This window comes from Parasteatoda tepidariorum, chromosome 2 (assembly GCF_982258835.1).
Source record: "Parasteatoda tepidariorum strain Cologne lab strain chromosome 2, Ptep-v5.0, whole genome shotgun sequence".
Lineage (NCBI taxonomy): Eukaryota > Metazoa > Arthropoda > Arachnida > Araneae > Theridiidae > Parasteatoda > Parasteatoda tepidariorum.
Window position 1 is genome coordinate 109,358,513 of NC_141756.1, and position 18,731 is coordinate 109,377,243.

Here is an 18,731-nt window from a genome sequence, read left to right on the forward strand (position 1 = left end):
AAGTGGATAAAATTACCAATGTGAGCAAGTGCAGTTACCCGATGGAAAACTCATTAAAGAGGAAGAAAGAGAGAGAGGCAAAATTTCAAAGAAAGTTTATCTTATGTATATGAATGCATGTACTCTACCTTTGGCATTGTTTGTGATATTTCTCAGTATAGCTACCCAAGCCATGAAAATAGGCACTGATTTTTGGCTGTCTGCTTGGTCTGAATCTTCTACTTACAAAGAGGATGAAATAGATCTGGAGGAAGCAAAAAGCATGGGAGAATCTCAGGTACAAATTAGTGATAAAAGTTTCTAAAAGAAAAATAATAATAAATTTGACTTTAGAAAATAATTATTTTATATATATATTTTTTTATTTGGTAGTTTTATGATAATTTTTTCAAGACGATTGTCATTATAATTTTTTTTTTATAAATCAATTTCTGAAGAAAAAGATTTTTCTATCAATCTAATTCAGGCATAAAAGAATCTCAGGTACAAATCAGTGAAGAAGTTACTATAAAAAAATCTCTTTCATTGCCAAAATTCGTACTTTTTATCATTACATTTTGTCAATGTTAATTTTTCTTTTAATTTGTTTATTTTGTGGTAATTTTTCAGGCAATTATCACTTTTAAATTTTTTTTATAGCAATTAAAAATATATGTATTCTGGATCAAGGTACTTCAGGCATGTAAGAATTTTGATCTAATACTTTTGTTTGAATAAAAAATATCAATGGTACCTACCTTAATCTGTTAATAAACCATTTTTTTTATATGTATAAAATCAAATTCATGTAAGATAATTCAAATAAATGTTAGAAGAAAAAATATAAAGCAAAAAGAAAAATTTCTAATTACAACCAATTACTATTAAAGCTAAAAAACGAGAATAATAATTAAAATTATCTCAAAACCATCATCTAAGAGAATTTTCATTTATTAATTATATTTGAGAGAAAAGACCAATGGAAACTACCGTAGTGTGTTCATAAACAGTATTTTATAATAAAAATTACTTTGTGTAAAATTGTTTCATTTAAATTTAAAATATATATGTATATATAGATATAGAACAAATAACATTTTCAAACTGGGATCAATTACTATTGAGATGAAGAGAAAAAGTTAAAATCTTTTTATTTAAGGATTGATTAGACAAAACTGATCATTGATGATTCTATTTTCTGCTTTGCTCTTTCTAACCTGAGTAATAATTGAGATATGAAGTATTATTATCTGAAAATAAGTAATCTCTAAAAATATATTTTACTTCTAGTCAGTAATCTTAAAAGCTTTTTCTCTGAAATAGTGTAGCAGGAATTATAATTAATTTGTTATTGAATGATGAGATGAAATGATAAAGCATAATAAATTATCTATTAACATGTGTTTGATATTTTGACCAATAATAAATATTTTTTTATAAATGTTTTATATAAATGATTCTCAAACTGTACACCGCGTGAGGTTAGAAGAGTGCATGGAGCTCCATGGAAGAGTGGTGACTTTAAATTGCTTTACTAGTAGTTTGTTGTTAATTTAAAAAAAAGTTTCAAGGTAGAGTTGAAAGAGTTTTAAATAATGTAATATATTATATAAGTATCCTCCCCTAAGTAAAAGAAAAGCTATGAGTGTTCTATGCAAAACTGGGTTTTCAGCATTTGCTATTCTTCTCGTTCGAGAATTAAAAAAATCGAGAAAAAAAACGAAATCTTGTTTATTTTGCGGTTTGAAGAACTGCTATGAGCAGCATTGTAATTTCGCTTTATTTATATTTTATCTTATATTTATAAATTATAATGAATACCTCATATTAATTCAAATTAGAGAAGAATGAATTCTAAAAATGAGTTGTATTAACTATGTTTGTATTTTTCAATCTTGCACACAAGAATCTAATTAAAATTATACAGCAGATAATTTGCTTGGAAAAGTTTAGAAATCCCTTGGTTAGTACATCTCATTCACGATTCTCTTTCTTTTTTCAAAAAAAAAAAAATCTTTATCTTAAAAATTATTGTAGATACTTGCTCATAAGTCAAATTCTTTGAACACGTTCAATGAACTGAACTCAGCCTTAAATTTGCTCGGTTTCACCAAGCAGGCTTGACCGTGTGGCAAGTGGCATTAGAAACAACAACAGAAAACTATTAACCATTTTGTATTGATAGTACAATAATAATTAGAATATTGTGTTATCGAATTATTTTATATTTTTCTTCCTTCTTTTAATGACTTAACATTAATGATTTGTAGTTTTGGCCAGAATTTTTCGAGCTCAAACCACTGCGCTCCCTATTTCAGAAAACTTTAAAGCATTTTAAGTTATAATGGAGCAGTGGAAAGGAGCGCAATATGCTTATGAAGTAAAGGCATTTTACAAAAACTGCCTCGGTTACGGTGGAGATGCTGCAATAGATAATAGTTGCAGAAGACTTGTCATATGTGTTACCAAAGGATGCTGAGCATTTTTATTTCTGAAAAATAAAGATTTTCCCTTTAGTTTTCAAGTTTGAAAATATTTTTTTTTTATGTTTACTGCGTAATTTTGCGTTATTAAAGCTGATCATTCACTCTTAATGGCATTTTTAAAATACCTGATTTTCTGTCACATCTTTTAGTTTGTACCACGAGTGAGTTTTTTAAATATGTTAATGATAATACCATGGGAGAAGGAAAATTTCTGGCACAAACTTCTCAGAAAACTTAATACCAGCAATTTTTGTAGGTTCACTTAAATCTTATAACGAATAATTTAGTTGGTATTTAGGTAGTAAAATGTAAGTATTCGCTATTGAATCATAAAATTTTATTTTGAGCTTGATTATTTACTTCTTTTTTCAGGCAACAAAGCAAATTTTTTCAAAATATCCCATTGAATTCAATTCACAGACTTTCGTATTATGACATTACGATTTTCCTCGAAGTGATTCTTCATTCGTAAATTTTACATTTTTTTTTAAAAAAGGAAGAAGAAGAAAAGTAGACGTACTTATCGATTTAGAAACAATTCGCTTCGAGCCCCAGAAATTTTGCCTTCGGACATTTTGCCTCTAATGAAAATGAATACCTTTTAACCCACTGACGGCTTAGCAAATGGGCAAAATTGGAAGAATGCTTCTCCCTATTCCCCTATGAAACTGCATGGAAAAACCGGTTTTGCTACGTGGAGAAAACTGCAGGTTAAAATACGGCTTTTTAAGTGCAGAGTCGTCAATGGGTTAAAAAAAAAAAACATTTAAACATAGCCACAAAAATTTAAATTTCAGAGGTTGAAAAGTTCGACGGCAATTAGTTACGAGAATGTTTTAAAATCATTTTTGAAAAATATCAGTAATAACATTACAATTAATTAATTATTTGCATTTTATTTTGCATTTTGTTGAACTTGTTTTATTTTGTGTTTTTTGCTTGATTTTTTTTTTTTTTTTAGTTTCAAATCGGTTTCTTTTTTTCTTCTTTTTTTTTTTGGTGCTTCTCCCACAATTGTTTTGATAAATTTTGCTATGGCTGTATTAATACAATATTAGAAAGCACTTTTTCGCGAATATAATCGTATCGTATGAGCTGACAACAAGATTATATCTCTTCGTTGTTGTGTTTTCTGCCTTTATTTTAAATTTTAATTATTCCTTCATTTTTTTTAAATTGTTGTCCCTGTTTTCTTAGTAATTTTGTCACACACACAACTTTTCCATATTTTTCGAAACAATTATACTGATAAATTTTTTTTTGGAAATATATAAATGTATGTGCATTGATAAAACTCCAATTTCAGAACTTAAAAAGACGAAAAGAAAAAAATACATAAAGAAAACAATATCTAACGTGAACTCGATATTTTTCCTGTATCTTCAGATTCGTAGCATTCGTTTTTCTTCTTAGAATCAGAGAAACCGAATGAAATATCATCAAGCAAAAACAGACACAGCAACAAAAAAATCTTCTTTTTTTTTTCCTCAAAAAGAGTAATGTGAAAATGCGGGTTCCGAAACAGTTTTTGGGTTGAGTGATTTTCAAGAAAAGCTCATCAGGGCTACGTTATAGAGGGGCGAATGGCTACTAATTATTTTAGAAGTCAACTGCATTTGACATTTTTTCCCGCCATTTTGTCTTGTGAGGTTTTCTGCTAGAAAATCAGAATGGCAGGCTGTTATTACTGCAACTTTTCATTAGCTAAAGTGGCAAAGAACTTAAAGTTTTCTTAATAGTTCTGCCTTGATTACTTTATGTCTTTATTGAGACTGTATCACTGCAAAAAAAAATAATAAAAAAATAAAAATGATACTTTTGATTGTTCTAAAAGGATATTGGGAATCCGAATTTATCGATGTATTGCAGTTAATTCTGCTACTGAAATAATTTAGAATACTCAATATAACAGTAACTTATAAATGCCTCGCCATTAATTGGCATTTCATATTTCCTAACCTATTAATATTGCTTAACTCTTAAATTAAAATTTAATCTTCAAGTCCCTTTAATTTTTTTATCCATAATATGTTGGCGTTTAAAATTATCCGTTGCGAATCCAAAGGATATTGTGAAACCGAATTTATGGCAGCGTTTTGCAGTTAGTCCTGCTACTGACATAATTTAGAATACTCAATATAACAGTAAGTTATAAATGCCTCGCCATTAATAGGCATTTCACATTTCCTAACCTATTAATATTGCTTAACTCTTAAATTAAAATTTAATCTTCTAATCCCTTTAATTTTTTTATCCATAATATGTTGGCGTTTAAAATTATCCGTTGTGAATCCAAAGGATATTGTGAAACCGAATTTATGGCAGCGTTTTGCAGTTAATCCTGCTACTGACATAATTTAGAATACTCAATATAACAGTAAGTTATAAATGCCTCGCCATTAATAGGCATTTCACATTTCCTAACCTATTAATATTGCTTAACTCTTAAATTAAAATTTAACCTTCTAATCCCTTTAATTTTTTTATCCATTGTATTTTGGCGTTTAAAATTATCCGTTGCGAATCCAAAGGATATTGTGAAACCGAATTTATGGCAGCGTTTTGCAGTCAGTCCTGCTACTGACATAATTTAGAATAGTCAATATAACAGTAAGTTATAAATGCCTCGCCATTAATAGGCATTTCACATTTCCTAACCTATTAATATTGCTTAACTCTTAAATTAAAATTTAACCTTCTAATCCCTTTAATTTTTTTATCCATTGTATTTTGGCGTTTAAAATTATCCGTTGCGAATCCAAAGGATATTGTGAAACCGAATTTATGGTAGTGTTTTGCAGTCAGTCCTGTTACTGAAACAATTTAGAATAGTCAATATAACAGTAACTTATAAATGTCTTGTCATTAATAGGCATTTCATATTTCCTAACCTATTAATATTGTTTAACACTCAAATTAGAATTTAATTTTGTAATCCCTTTTATTTTTTAAACATAAATGTTGGCGTTCATAATTATCCGTTGCGATTCCGAATTATATTGTGAATCCAAATTTATCGCAATATTTTGTGGTTAATCCTGCTACTGATATAATTTAGAACAGTTAATGTAACAGTAACTTATAAATGTCTTCCCATTAATAGGCATTTCATACCTACTAGCCTATTAACACTTAAATTATAATTTTATCTTCTAATCCTCTTTTTTTTAATCATAATATATTGGCGCTCAAGATTATCCGTTATTTTTTTTTCCCTTCTCTAAAACATTTTAATTTGAATATCATTTTACGCCTTGACACGATTTTTGATTAATAGCCAAATAATAGATATTTCCTTTTGATTTGTGAGAACTGTTTTACCCACACATTTTAATGCAGTTTTAATCTGAAAAGCTATGGTAGGAAGCAAGTCAGTTTTTTTAAACGATTAATTCTTTAAAAAAATTTAAAAAATGCATTCGAGTAAAATTGGCCAACATCCGCATTTCATATTTTTTATCTATCACCTTTTATAGTAAATTAAATTATTCGAAAAATTAAAATTGAGTTTCGCTGTTTTCGAAACGTTATCCGCGTTAAAACAGCAAACCTTTACTATTGGATATTCATCATAATCTGAGAGACAATAATTCTTTTTGACAATCTTCAGAGTTCGCCTTACCACGAACGAAACGTTTCGTCACAAGTTTTCTTTCATCTCTATAACTAATTTAAAATTTAGAAAAAGCATAGAACTAATTCAAAATTTAGAAAAGCGTATAGAAAAAGTGAGTTTAGTCAGACCTAGAGCAAACCATTAAGTTTCTAATACTGAAAAGAAGTTTTTAAATTATCAAAATGAAATTAAATTATGAGAAGATAAACTTAGAATTACGCAATGGAGAAGTTCCAATAATTTGTTTGCTTTTTGATATTTTTAATTTTTTTTCTTCTTTTATCAACAATTGACATTTCATGGCTTACTCTAAGTTTGCTTGAACTCCCTTTTTTTTCTTTTAAATTTTAAACTTGTAATGGAGATGAAAGAGAATTTGCAATGAAAAATTTCTCCCTTAGATTGGTGTCCTCTTAAGCGCGAAATGCCTGATGAAAAAACGAATGTAATTTTAACAAAACCAATAAATGTTAACTTTTTTAACAAATAGACATTTTTTTTAATGAAATTTACTGAATTTGTACCTTAACTCTTATTAAGTTAAATCAATGTTTTGCAAATTATTTACCTATTACAAGACTTTCAAAAAATGTTTATCGGGAGAAGTAAAACAGGCTATTCCCTTAAACTGGAATTTGAAAAGTGGTCATGCTTGGAAAAATCCTTTTAGGTCTCTTTCGATAAACATGGGTCTCTCGACCTCAAATGTACTTTAGTGACTTCTTATTTATTTATTTTTTTAGACTTATTTTAGAACATCGTTTTGATTTTCTAAATTAAATTACATAGTGTCATTCAACTTAAACATGATTTATAGAAATTTAAGCATAACTACACGAAAACCATTATGGATATTGCACATGAATAAATCATAAACGTTCCTTCACTAAACGAATTTTATTACGTATAATAAATCTTGCAAGAACAGTTTTTTGTGTTCTTTGGTGATTAAAAAGAGGACATCAATTAACGAACACAAACTTATAACATCAACATCATTATCAACTCGAATATTTTATATTCAACAGTTTAATCTTACACCTCTAACATTGTCAATACATGGTGTTCCGCTATGAGCACCCGTAATGTGTATTTTTTAAATCCTTTTAAAAATATCAAGTAAAAAAATTGTGCATTTCATAAAAAGATCACAAAATAATATTTAAGAGAGAAAAATCAAAAACATTTTTAATCACTGACCAATTGCATGTGTCGTCAACAAAAGCAAAGAAGGGATTAAAATCATCTCAAATCAGTTTATTTGATGATGAAGTTTAAAGACGGTTTTTCGAGAAAAGTGAATGCCTTCAAGTCTCACTAAACAAATAATCAGGCTTTTGATTGTTTTGAACATGCCTGTGATCTTTCCTGGCTCAATAATGATTGGTCAGAGTTTGAAAGCGTTCTTGTTTTTGTTTTCTTCACTTACAGTATTAATTTATGCCTCCCATCTAATGTACATTTTTTTTTAAATATTTTCTTATAAAACTACTGAAAATGTATATTAAGGGCAGACATAACGGAACACCCTGTATTTACTAAGAATATAACTCTAAGCTTACTATACTTACGAATGAATTCGCATATTGAAATTTTTTATTACCATTAAAAATTATTATCTAGTTTTAAGCACTTTTCCAAACATTCATACATGGTTGCAAGAAATATAAAATGCTTAATTAATCTAATTTCAACTTTCGATTTTTAAAATGGGGCAGAATCTTTGTAATATTGGTGTGAAAAAGAATATATATGAAATATTTTAACAACAAAACGATTGAAAAGAAACATATGTAAAGCTAAATTGTTTGCGTCAATGAAAGCTGATTCTAAGTAAAAACGAATTTTAAGCATCGACTGGAACTGTTTTTCCACAGCTTGGCCCATTTTTCGATGCGTAATAATTTTCGGGGAGGACCGCTTTTCCATTTTGTTGACTTGTCAAAACTTTAAATAATCTTCGAAATTCCACAGATGGTAATCCAGTCGTAATTTTTTTGAAAAACGGGAATAAAACATTCTTTATAGATGTTAATATGGACTGAATAATATGGACTTAATATAGGACTTAGGATTAAGGTTAATATGGACAGATGTTAATATGACTTTCGATGACTGAAGTTTGTGTTCCTAACAATAATAATAAAGCTCCAAAAATTATAAGTAAGTGTGTATTCAAAAAAAATAATAATGAATGCTTTTATTTATTTTTCAGAGTGAACAACTGGGCTTTGAGGTTTGGAAAGTCCATAGGTGGCAGTATACAAGCAACATGTTTACAAAAAATTACTAATGTAAGTGAAAACATTATTGCATGTTTAATACGAAACTTTTATTCTTGAATAATTTATTCAATTACAGTTTTAAATTTGGTATTTGAAATTTTATTGATTGCTTATAAAATTTAAGAAAAATAAAACAAGTTTCTAAATTGTTCTAATTTTTTATCTCTGACACAATTTTTCCTGAACTCTCTCATTTCCCACTCTTCAGTATCTTTGTATCTGATAAATAAAATTTCTTCAAATGTTTGATAATAGCGCGAGTATGACGATCGTCCGTTGTTGAGTACTAAGTCATAATTTAGCACATAGTAGTAGTACTTTATTTGCGTCGCATTAGAGTTGCACCAGTGGACCTCTGGCGACGGTCTCAGAAGCATCCCTGAGGATAATCCGAAGACTTGCCATCACAATTTTAATCCTCAGCTGAGAGATGATCCGATGAACTTGCCCAGATGATCAGCGCATGAAGGATCGATACTACGCACACTCGGTACCTTCGCAGGTTGATCAAAGAGGTCACCCATCCGCTCACTGATCACTGTCAATAATGCTTTCGCTGACTTAATTTAAGGTTTAATAATTTCGTTTGCAAAATAAACCTAAAGTAAGTAAGCAGTTTTCTTGGCATTAGAAACATTACTTTGAAAACCTGAAGGTTTTTATTACTTCATTTTTGACAATGATTCGAAAACTATATATTAAGAGTGGTGGTTACCAAGCACCTTGTTTGTACAATAATGTTAAAATGGGCAATTTTTATATCGCTTTTTTTCAGGCTATAAGAATTAACGGGATTTCACACAAATTTTTAGATCGATAAGCGAAACCATTAAACTCTGTTTTATTACATTATTCTTCACTATTTGAATTTTAATAATGATTTTATCTTCCTTCGTCTTGAATGTCATTCATTTATTAAGACTACGTTCAATAAAAATCTTTAATTCAGAAAGCAATTGTGCTTTTGTAGGCTCAATCAACCTTGTATCATTCATAACTCACATTTTGTAAGTGATTTTTGATGGGTTTGAACGTAGTGTCTTTAAAAAAAAATCCTATGAATATCCGGAGTTAAAACAAAAATTTTAAAAAAAAGGAATGAAAAAAGTTCAAGTGTTAGCAATTTTTATGAGATACAGATTTAATGATCCCTCTCTTTCGGTATTAAAATCCTATTATCTTTTTGCTCCCTAATGGACTTAATTTTAAAACAAAAAATATATAAAAAAATAAAACCTTCACAGTCACTTCTAGCTGAGTTTATTAATAACTTTGGATCCATTTCAGGGATGTGATTCTTCCGCGGATCCGCTGATTTCCGCTTTTTTCAGATTTTTCCAAATATTCCGCTCTTTTTTCATAAATTTCCGCGCGGAAAAAATTTTTGTGCAGTAAATGATATTTTGTTGAAAATTTTTTTCTTCTTTTGTTGAAAATCAATTCCCGTTCACGCAATTTAAAAATTCAATATCGCGATTTGTATTTAAGCGTTTTTAAAACCCAATATCGCGATTTGTATTTAAACGTTTTTAAAACCCAATATCGCGATTTGTATTTAAACGTTTTTAAAACCCAATATCGCGATTTGTATTTAAGCGTTTTTAAAACCCAATATCGCGATTTGTATTTAAACGTTTTTAAAACCCAATATCGCGATTTGTATTTAAACGTTTTTAAAACCCAATATCGCGATTTGTATTTAAGCGTTTTTAAAACCCAATATCGCGATTTGTATTTAAACGTTTTTAAAACCCAATATCGCGATTTGTATTTAAACGTTTTTAAAACCCAATATCGCGATTTGTATTTAAGCGTTTTTAAAACCCAATATCGCGATTTGTATTTAAACGTTTTTAAAACCCAATATCGCGATTTGTATTTAAGCGTTTTTAAAACCCAATATCGCGATTTGTATTTAAACGTTTTTAAAACCCAATATCGCGATTCATATTCCCGCTAGTTTAAAATCCGATGTCGCGATTCGTATTCATATATATTTTTAAATTTCAATATTGCGATTCGTTATCATGCGGTTGTAATATCAAACACCGATATTCGAATTTATACGCGGTTTAAACATTACTCGTTGCGGTAAGTATTCACGGACTCTAAAAATTATGCATCGTGATTCTTATTTACGCGATTTGTATTTTCGTGCTTTTAAAATCCAATATCGTGATTCCTATTCACGTGATTTTAAAATTCAATATCGTGATTCTTATTCACGCTATTTTAAAATTGAACATCGCGATTCTTATTCACGCGATTTTAAAATCAAACATCGCGATTCTTATTCAAGCGATTTTAAAATCCAACATCGCGATTCTATTTCAAGCGATTTTAAAATCCAACATCGCGATTCTTAATCTAAGGCCTTTAAAAATTGTGTGAGAATTGAACTTTCTCGTCCTATCAACACTGATGATCAGAAGTCTGCAAAACGCAGTCTACAGATCAGTCATGTTAATAAAAGACCATCGGAAAAGCAAAGAACTGATAAGAAAGTCCATGAAGGTCCTTTGACCATTAAATAAATGTTTTTTAAAATGATGTGATACATAAAATCGTGCTTATGCATAATTACACAAAGTTATCTAAATTATTAAAAAAAATTATTTTAATCAAGATTTTATTTAAAAACATAATTACCATTTATTTATATTTATTTGAATAGATAATAATGTAATCATTATCAGATTGGCTTTTGAATTCATATCATTTTTTTTTCTTTTGCACGTTTAATGCTGCAGTTATAAAGTTCCTCTTTTTTGTGTTTTTGTCAATCACATCCCTTCTACATATTTTGGGATAGAAGATGGTGGTCCTTCTTTAATAAGCGAGAAAAAAAATTATTTTTCATCGTTTCTATTTTCTATACAGTTATTTTAAAAGTTATCTTCGTAAAGCACTATTAGAATTTTTTTCTAAATTCAGAGCTCAGTTATTTTTCAATCAGTTTTTTCTTTTTCAATCATTTTTTTTTTTAAAGTTTTTTTACAGTGACTCTCTCATTTTTTCAAAAAACATTCGATCAATTTTTCTTAATAGCACTGGAAATTCTTTGATCAAATATATTTTTTATGAGAAAATAGGGTACATAAAATAGATCTATAATTTTTCTTTTATATTTAGTACAATATATTTCGAAATTGCCTTCCTATAGGTTTTACGATTATTTCAAATCGACAATGAATTTCCTTACATCCTTTAAAGATGCACCATAGCTAATTTGCAAAGTATGCTAAACACTTTGTTCCATAAAAACTGATTTCAACTATATTTGACATGCTCATTTCATCATCAATATAGCTAGTCACACAGCCCAGTGTAGGCTAGTAACTTTTTTTAAGTTATCTGCCACAACGGCGTTTCTTTCTTTTCTTTCTTTTTTTTAATGCTTATGGGTTAGTTCCAATTATGGATAAATATTAAAATTGTTTTCTTTATAATTCTCAACTAAAAGACTTAATGTTGTTTATATATACGTAGTTTAAAATAATATAAACATTCATGTACCATACTATTTTTTTAACAAAAATTCGACCATTATAAATTAAATAATAAATTCTTATAAAAATGTTGTTTTACATAGAACTTTCTTAAGATCAACTAGTTTTATAATTGTATGCAACTAAATTTTCATTCGCTGAAATACAATAGATTAAAATAATTTCAATATTTAGTCGATTATCTTACGAATTATTGAACTGATGTTAATAAAATTGGATATGAACTTAGGTTAATGTAATGCAATAAAATATCTATTCAATAGTTGTAATCTACAAGCATAATTGTGTAAAACACTGGCTTGAATCGAAAGGTATGAACAAGGGAATCGAACAAGGGAAAAAAATATGTGAAGATACGATATGACTCACTCTTAGAGATAGAAATTGTTTAACATTGCAACTCCAAAAATGTAAATAAGCAGTATAGAACTTTCTATAAAAATTGGTCACCACAATTGTAAATATAATTATAATTATTGTTATAAGCTTTGAAATTTTCAGGCCCTAAATAGTTGTCGGAGAGGAAATGTGAGTTTAATTTCCTCCTTTGGAAAGTCCTAGGCATGTGCTCCATAGGTTTGAGGTCTGGAGATCTGACTGAACAATTCATCCAGTGAATGTTTCTTGCTTAATTTTAAGAGAATCGTAGACCAGATGAACTCTGTAAGGATTCGTATCGTCTTCTATTAGAATAAACACTCTCTGCTGCACTCTCGAAAAGTAAACAAAAGGATTCAAAACCTAATCCCAACTCTAAAGTTCACTATTTCGTGATCAGCGGGAGTTCAACGTAATGCCTTCCCTGATTACTTTCTCGGATATTACTTGGCAGATAGCGAGTTCCTGGTTTAAATTCTTCATTCTTTAAGAGATATGTTGGAATCCGATAGCTGCTTTAAAAAAATTTAGAAATCAATCATCAACTTAGCGGAGGTTTCGTGATCTAGGCTGACATCATGTAAATGGCCCACTTGAATTCAACCGAGGCACTTTTATTCATGTAGGTTATATGAATGAGGTCTTAAAGCTCTTGGAATTTGCAACTTTCCTCCGACCGTCATTCACAGCTTGAAAACAGTGTTGATGAACTATTGGGCTCAAGTACTACAGATTCTTCAACCATTTTAATTCTACTATGAAATCACTTTATTAGCCTGTACAATAAGGACCATATCCCCCCTATTAATCAATTTCTTGTTTAATTATGTAAGCATTATTCCATATCTTATGACTTATAGTGAATGTAGCTTAACTACCACTACAAACATTAAATACCAATTCACTAGTATATAAGACATGTTAACTTGATTCCACCAGAGGTACCTTTTGATAGATGAAGGTTGACAGAGTCTTAAGATTAAATCCCTTCAATGGTGACCCAGACGTGATAAAAACATGCCAATATCGATGGTTGATTTTATAGTGGTAATTACGCCACAAACGTTGCACGCAATCATGATTGTGTATTATAACTGTTATATCATTCTTTTGTATTATTATAACCTATGCCAAATTTCATTAAAATTTGTCAAGTCTGCCAATTTTATTAAAACTTATCTGGAAGATGGTATGTGAACAAATTTGAAAATTGGATGTAACGTGCTCCATGGGTCAGTATGCATGGTGCGAAACACAAGTGACATCGCTAGCAGATATCCTACTAAATCTGATTCAACATGATAATAAAAACATGCCCACAAGGTGCTACGTTAACACGCCATGCACAACCACGTAATTAGATATAATCATAATCATGTGATTAGTTACAAGTACTCAACATCGGTGTAACTCCAGACATTTACACAAAAAGTGAAATTAACAATTCTGTGTCCCAAACTTTTGACCCCTCTCCTGAGTATTAACTATTGATGTCATATTTGCTACACTGCAATTACCCCTCCACATATTTTAAGGAACAAAGAGTTTATCAAAAAGACGTTACGATAATTTCAATATTTCTCTTTCTTTTATGCAGCATAAAAACCTTTTCTTTTCTTGGAATAACTCCAAAAACCATTCAAATGGTCCCAAAATTAACAATATGTATGAATTCGGCACCACAAAATACCACCATTTCCTTTAAGGGTTTCTTTTTACAATTATATAATAATCCATATAAAAATGGATTTAAAATATCAATCATTTTCATCACTACTTTATTTAAAAACATAACAGAATAATCATTTAATTCGGTGAAAATTAAAAATCAGGATTATATACAAAAGTATTATAATTATTAGTAAATGAACAATTAAATACAATCTGTAGATTTAATGTTACTTCCGCCAATAAACAAAATTTACTATAAAAACTCCAACATATGTGTTTCAAAAAGAGGAAGAAAACTTTCAACCACTTCATGTCAATTTATTAATCTGCCTCCAGCTAATATTTTCCATTTACTTCAAATAATGTCGAATGCTGCACACTAATTAAAATGGTAAACTCAATTAGGCAAATTCGCTCATTTTCTAAATTGGCATTAATTTTTTTGCAATTATGAAGTAAGTTATTCACTCTTAAGTTTTCTTTTTTTTTCTTCTTTATTTTTACTGTATCAACAACACTCGTTAAATTTAATTTTGCTGTTTTTTAAACCAGTTGAAGCATTTTGCTACTACATCCAATCTAATTATTTTCTTTTCATTATCAAGATTTAAAAATTTGGTATTTGAAAATTGAGATTGGTTGTTGTTAAATTTTTTTTTTAAAAATTCCTCTTAAAAAATTTTCGTTTGCTTTTTATTTCGTATTACATTATATACATTTTTAATTTATATTTTGTTATAAACATTTTTATTTCATATTACATATTATATTGATATTCTAGAAAGTTTTATTACTGAGATTAGTCAGTAAAGCAATTTATATTGTAAACAGTAAAAGTCAATAACAATACAAAAAGCATTTTTTTTATAAGCTTAGACATGAAAATAAATCGGAAATAATAACCACCACTTAAATAATGCTGCTACTCAATGTGAATTATCTAATAGTATTTGTAACCAAACTTATTTAAATAATGGCATTATTGCTAATGATTTGATTCGACTTCAGAATGAATATTCGTACACTGTGATACCGTTGCAGTCTAGAACCGGTGGAATGAGTATCGGGACGGCTCTGTGGTTACCCAAGCGCTACCTTTGCTTTGCAACTTGGTGAACCAACAATAAAATAAATCTAAAATAGCACAGAAGTAGGCAACCGGAAAATTTCCATCATCAATACTTACTCAAAATAAACATTTGTATAAATTTGTATTAGAAATCTGTTTTTATTTGTTCTCATTTGAATTGCTTCAGATCGATCAAACTTTGAAATTGCTTCAGATAGATATAGTATGAGCAAAAGTAATGGTACTTACTAAGGATAATACTAAGAGCATTTATGAAAATGTTCTGATAAAAAAAAAAAAAAAAAACATTATAAGACTGTGTTCTAGTGGTCCTTCTAATTTTTTATTTTTGCGTCAATGCTAAATAATTAACGTTAACTTAAGTTATAAATTTGACATAAGATGTATTTTTGAAGATGCATTCATTTTTTATAGTTACGATTAAGAATTTCCATAGTTGAAAGTTATAAAAGAAAATATATTCTATGAAATCTGCACATTTTTTTCTGTTGGGACATTCAAAGTTTGACTCCAATGATATTAACTGTACTCTTCACCTGGAAAACATATTCTTAATTAGTTGTGCCTTATGCTAACCAAGACGTTTTCTGCATAAGTTTTAATCTTTCTTAAATATTTACCTATACCAGAAAAAAAATATTTTCAACCCTATTTATTAAACATCAAGAATATTTTAAATCATGAAGACATGAATTTATGTTACATTTAGGGGATTCTGTAATCTATGTCTTAACTATTTTTTTTTTTAAAATCGTTTTAAAAAAAGTATAAGTTAATATTTAATCTTAGAAAGATATAATAATCTTATGAATCACTGTTTAGGAAAACCAAACAAAAACATCAAAACCTGCTTGCAGGAGAAAGCTGTGAAACTTAAAGCAATTACCAGAAAATGTTTTCATCTAGTAATCAAACTGTTTTATATGTTCTTCCTTATGAGTGATTTATCAAATTTTGATAATATTTTTTTTTCTTTGCTTAAATATAAACTTGAGACCCATAATGTATATGCATTTACTTACTTTTGATTAAGATTCCAAAAGTATATACTGGAGGCTGTGCTTATTTAGTGTCTCTAATAATTACTAAATCCTTAAAAAGTTAAATAAAGCAAAATTATTCAAATATATTTCTGTGGTGCTGTTCTTTTCCATTGAATGCCAAAGGGAATTTATTTAAAACAACAACTAATTATTAAGATTGTTAAATTTTACAATACATCCCTTTTTGTGTTATTTAAATATTCATTCTCTCAGAAATTTAATGACTTAAGTGCTGATGCTACAAAGTGATTGAAGAAATGCGAGTGGACGTTCAGAACGTCTTATCTTAGAAAAAACTAGCAGTAACTATTCAATATATTTTATAGCACTCCTTTCCTTTATTACCAAAGCTATATTTGACTACAAACGGGACGGAACTTATGTCGGATTTTTATCATCATATTTTATGCTCTTAATGGAAAAAAGTTTAGAAGAATACTTAATTACTTACCTTTTATTAGTTTACATGGATTTCCTTTTTTATTAAAAGAGAAAATTGGAAAAAGTATAATTTTTGAAATTTATTTCTATTCCAAAAAATTAAATAATCATTCATTTCTATACCTACATCATCATAACTAGACAGCGGATTATATGCACTAAAAAACGGACAAAATATGCACTAAAAAACTTGAATAAATGCTCTCAAAACTAGAAATATGCATTTAAAATAGAAATTAAAAGTTCAACTTATTTAAATACTTCTACCAACAAGTTTTCCAACAAACACAGCTAAAACATTTTTTTGTTAAAAGGAAGAAAATCAAAATATTTCTTACTTGAATCTACACATTTCTGAAGAAAAAGCCTAAAACTGAAGTATAATAAATGAGAGAAGAAAAATCATCGCATTTTCGGGAAAGATTTTATTAAACTGAATAATTTTTGTTGCAATACGCAACTAAGTGTTTTTCCAAATTTTCAATGGTGAATTGATGTCGTCGGTCATCTAAGATCATTTTGAAAGTAAAAAATGACCTCTCCACGTCAGCCGATGTTATTGGACAAAACTTGTACAATTCCAGTGCTATTCAGTGCTTGTACAAAAATTTCCAGTTCTGCTGCAGATTTGACCATATACTGAGCGGCATCACTGACAAAAATCAAAGCATCTTCAGAACCATCTCTATCAGGCCATAATAATCTGATAGAATCATTGACAAACCATGCAATGGTTGAATGATTGACTTTATTAAGGGCTTTGCTTGCTAGAAGATGTGGTCGAGTAGGAATATTATCCATTTTTCCACAAATAAAATGAGCAATATAGCGATCGCACTTATCTGTCGTCTCATCGACTTCAATCCATATAGGGCCATCTCCAATATCTCGTCGAATATCATCTAGTTCTTCATTATATGGGTCATTCTAACAAAAACAGTCATTTTCATGTCCCCAGTTTATTTTATGTTTGTTTTACAGCTTACGAAAAAAAAATTCAGGGAAAGTGTCCTTCAGAATGCAAGCTAACAAAAGAATAAAAATAAAATTATCAGTTTTTATTTTTTATTTATTTTAGGTAATTAAAATATACTAATATGTCATTCCCTCACTTGCCCCCACTGCTGATTTAAAAAAAGAAAAAAATTGTTTCTGAAATAAAATTTTTTTTTTTACAAATTCGTGTTTTTTATTTCAGAATACTGAAATATAGAATTCAGAAAATCAATTTTAAATTTAATTTCTGATAAAAATATTAACACAGCACTATTTTAAACTTTGTCCCCAGTGTTTCGCGCCATTCCCTCACAACAATGTTCTTATGACTTGCAATCTTCTTAGAATAAAAATATTTTAATAAAAACTTCAGAAGTTAACAACTGGCATCATAGAACAAAATTGCAGTATGTTTCCATCTTCAACTCAAAGAAGCTTTGCTGTGGAATAAATTTGAATGAATCAAACCAGGTAAAATTTTTTACATTTGTCATTCCCTCATGTTATTTTTTAGAGTAAAATAAAATACAACTTCATCGAGAAAGTGGATAATTATATGTTGCTTTCTTGTATGAATATAATTGTATGTGATTGACTTCAGAAATTAATTAGGCCTAACTGTTATTTTTAAATTTTATTGAATTCGTCATTCCCTCACTAGTGTATAAAGTGAGGGAATGACGCTAAAGTGAGGGAATGATTCAAGATGAGTATATTATTAATTTTTTTTTTTGTTCAATCGTGCCAGCCAATTTTATTTCCCAAACCTGTAAAAACTATTAAATATATAAGACTAAATTATAATAAATATTAGATATACTTAGTATGTTATCATTTTCAAACTTTAGGTAGATGTAACTTAGATGAAAACATATATTAAAATAAAATATCATTCCCTCACTATTAGTGTCATTCCCTCACTTTTTAAATAGTGAAAATAATTAATTTACTTATTAATTAATTTGAAAAATAAATTAAAAAAGTAATAAATTAATTTATTAAATTAATTAATTTATTTGTTAAATTAATTATTAGTTATTATAAATTAATTACAAATTAATAATTTAAAAAATTAATTAATTTAAATATTAAGTATAATTTATAGGATATATACTTTCTTTATAATGCCATTACATATTTCTACTAATATAAAAAGTTTCAGGGCTCGTTAAAGCTCAGTTATATCGGTTAATCGGGAATGATCTAATTGGTACAATATTTTTTTAAAAACTGTCTT

General features: G+C 28.4%; 1 protein-coding gene and 1 pseudogene across 2 annotated transcripts in view; both read left to right on the forward strand.

The window, feature by feature from the left end:
• The window catches only part of LOC139427310 (ATP-binding cassette sub-family C member 8), a 67,197-nt gene extending 58,681 nt beyond the window's left edge, over positions 1–8,516 (forward strand). The window contains 2 exon segments of the mRNA XM_087156693.1: positions 4–277; positions 8,297–8,516. Of these exon segments, the coding sequence (XP_087012819.1) occupies positions 4–113 (110 nt within the window). The 3' untranslated portion in view covers positions 114–277; positions 8,297–8,516.
• LOC147816035 (voltage-dependent calcium channel subunit alpha-2/delta-3-like) overlaps positions 173–18,731 on the forward strand; it is a 59,036-nt pseudogene continuing 40,477 nt past the window's right edge. The window contains exons 1-2 of the transcript XR_015431215.1: positions 173–277; positions 17,840–17,965. The product of XR_015431215.1 is annotated as a voltage-dependent calcium channel subunit alpha-2/delta-3-like (transcript). The remainder of the gene's footprint in view (positions 278–17,839; positions 17,966–18,731) is intronic.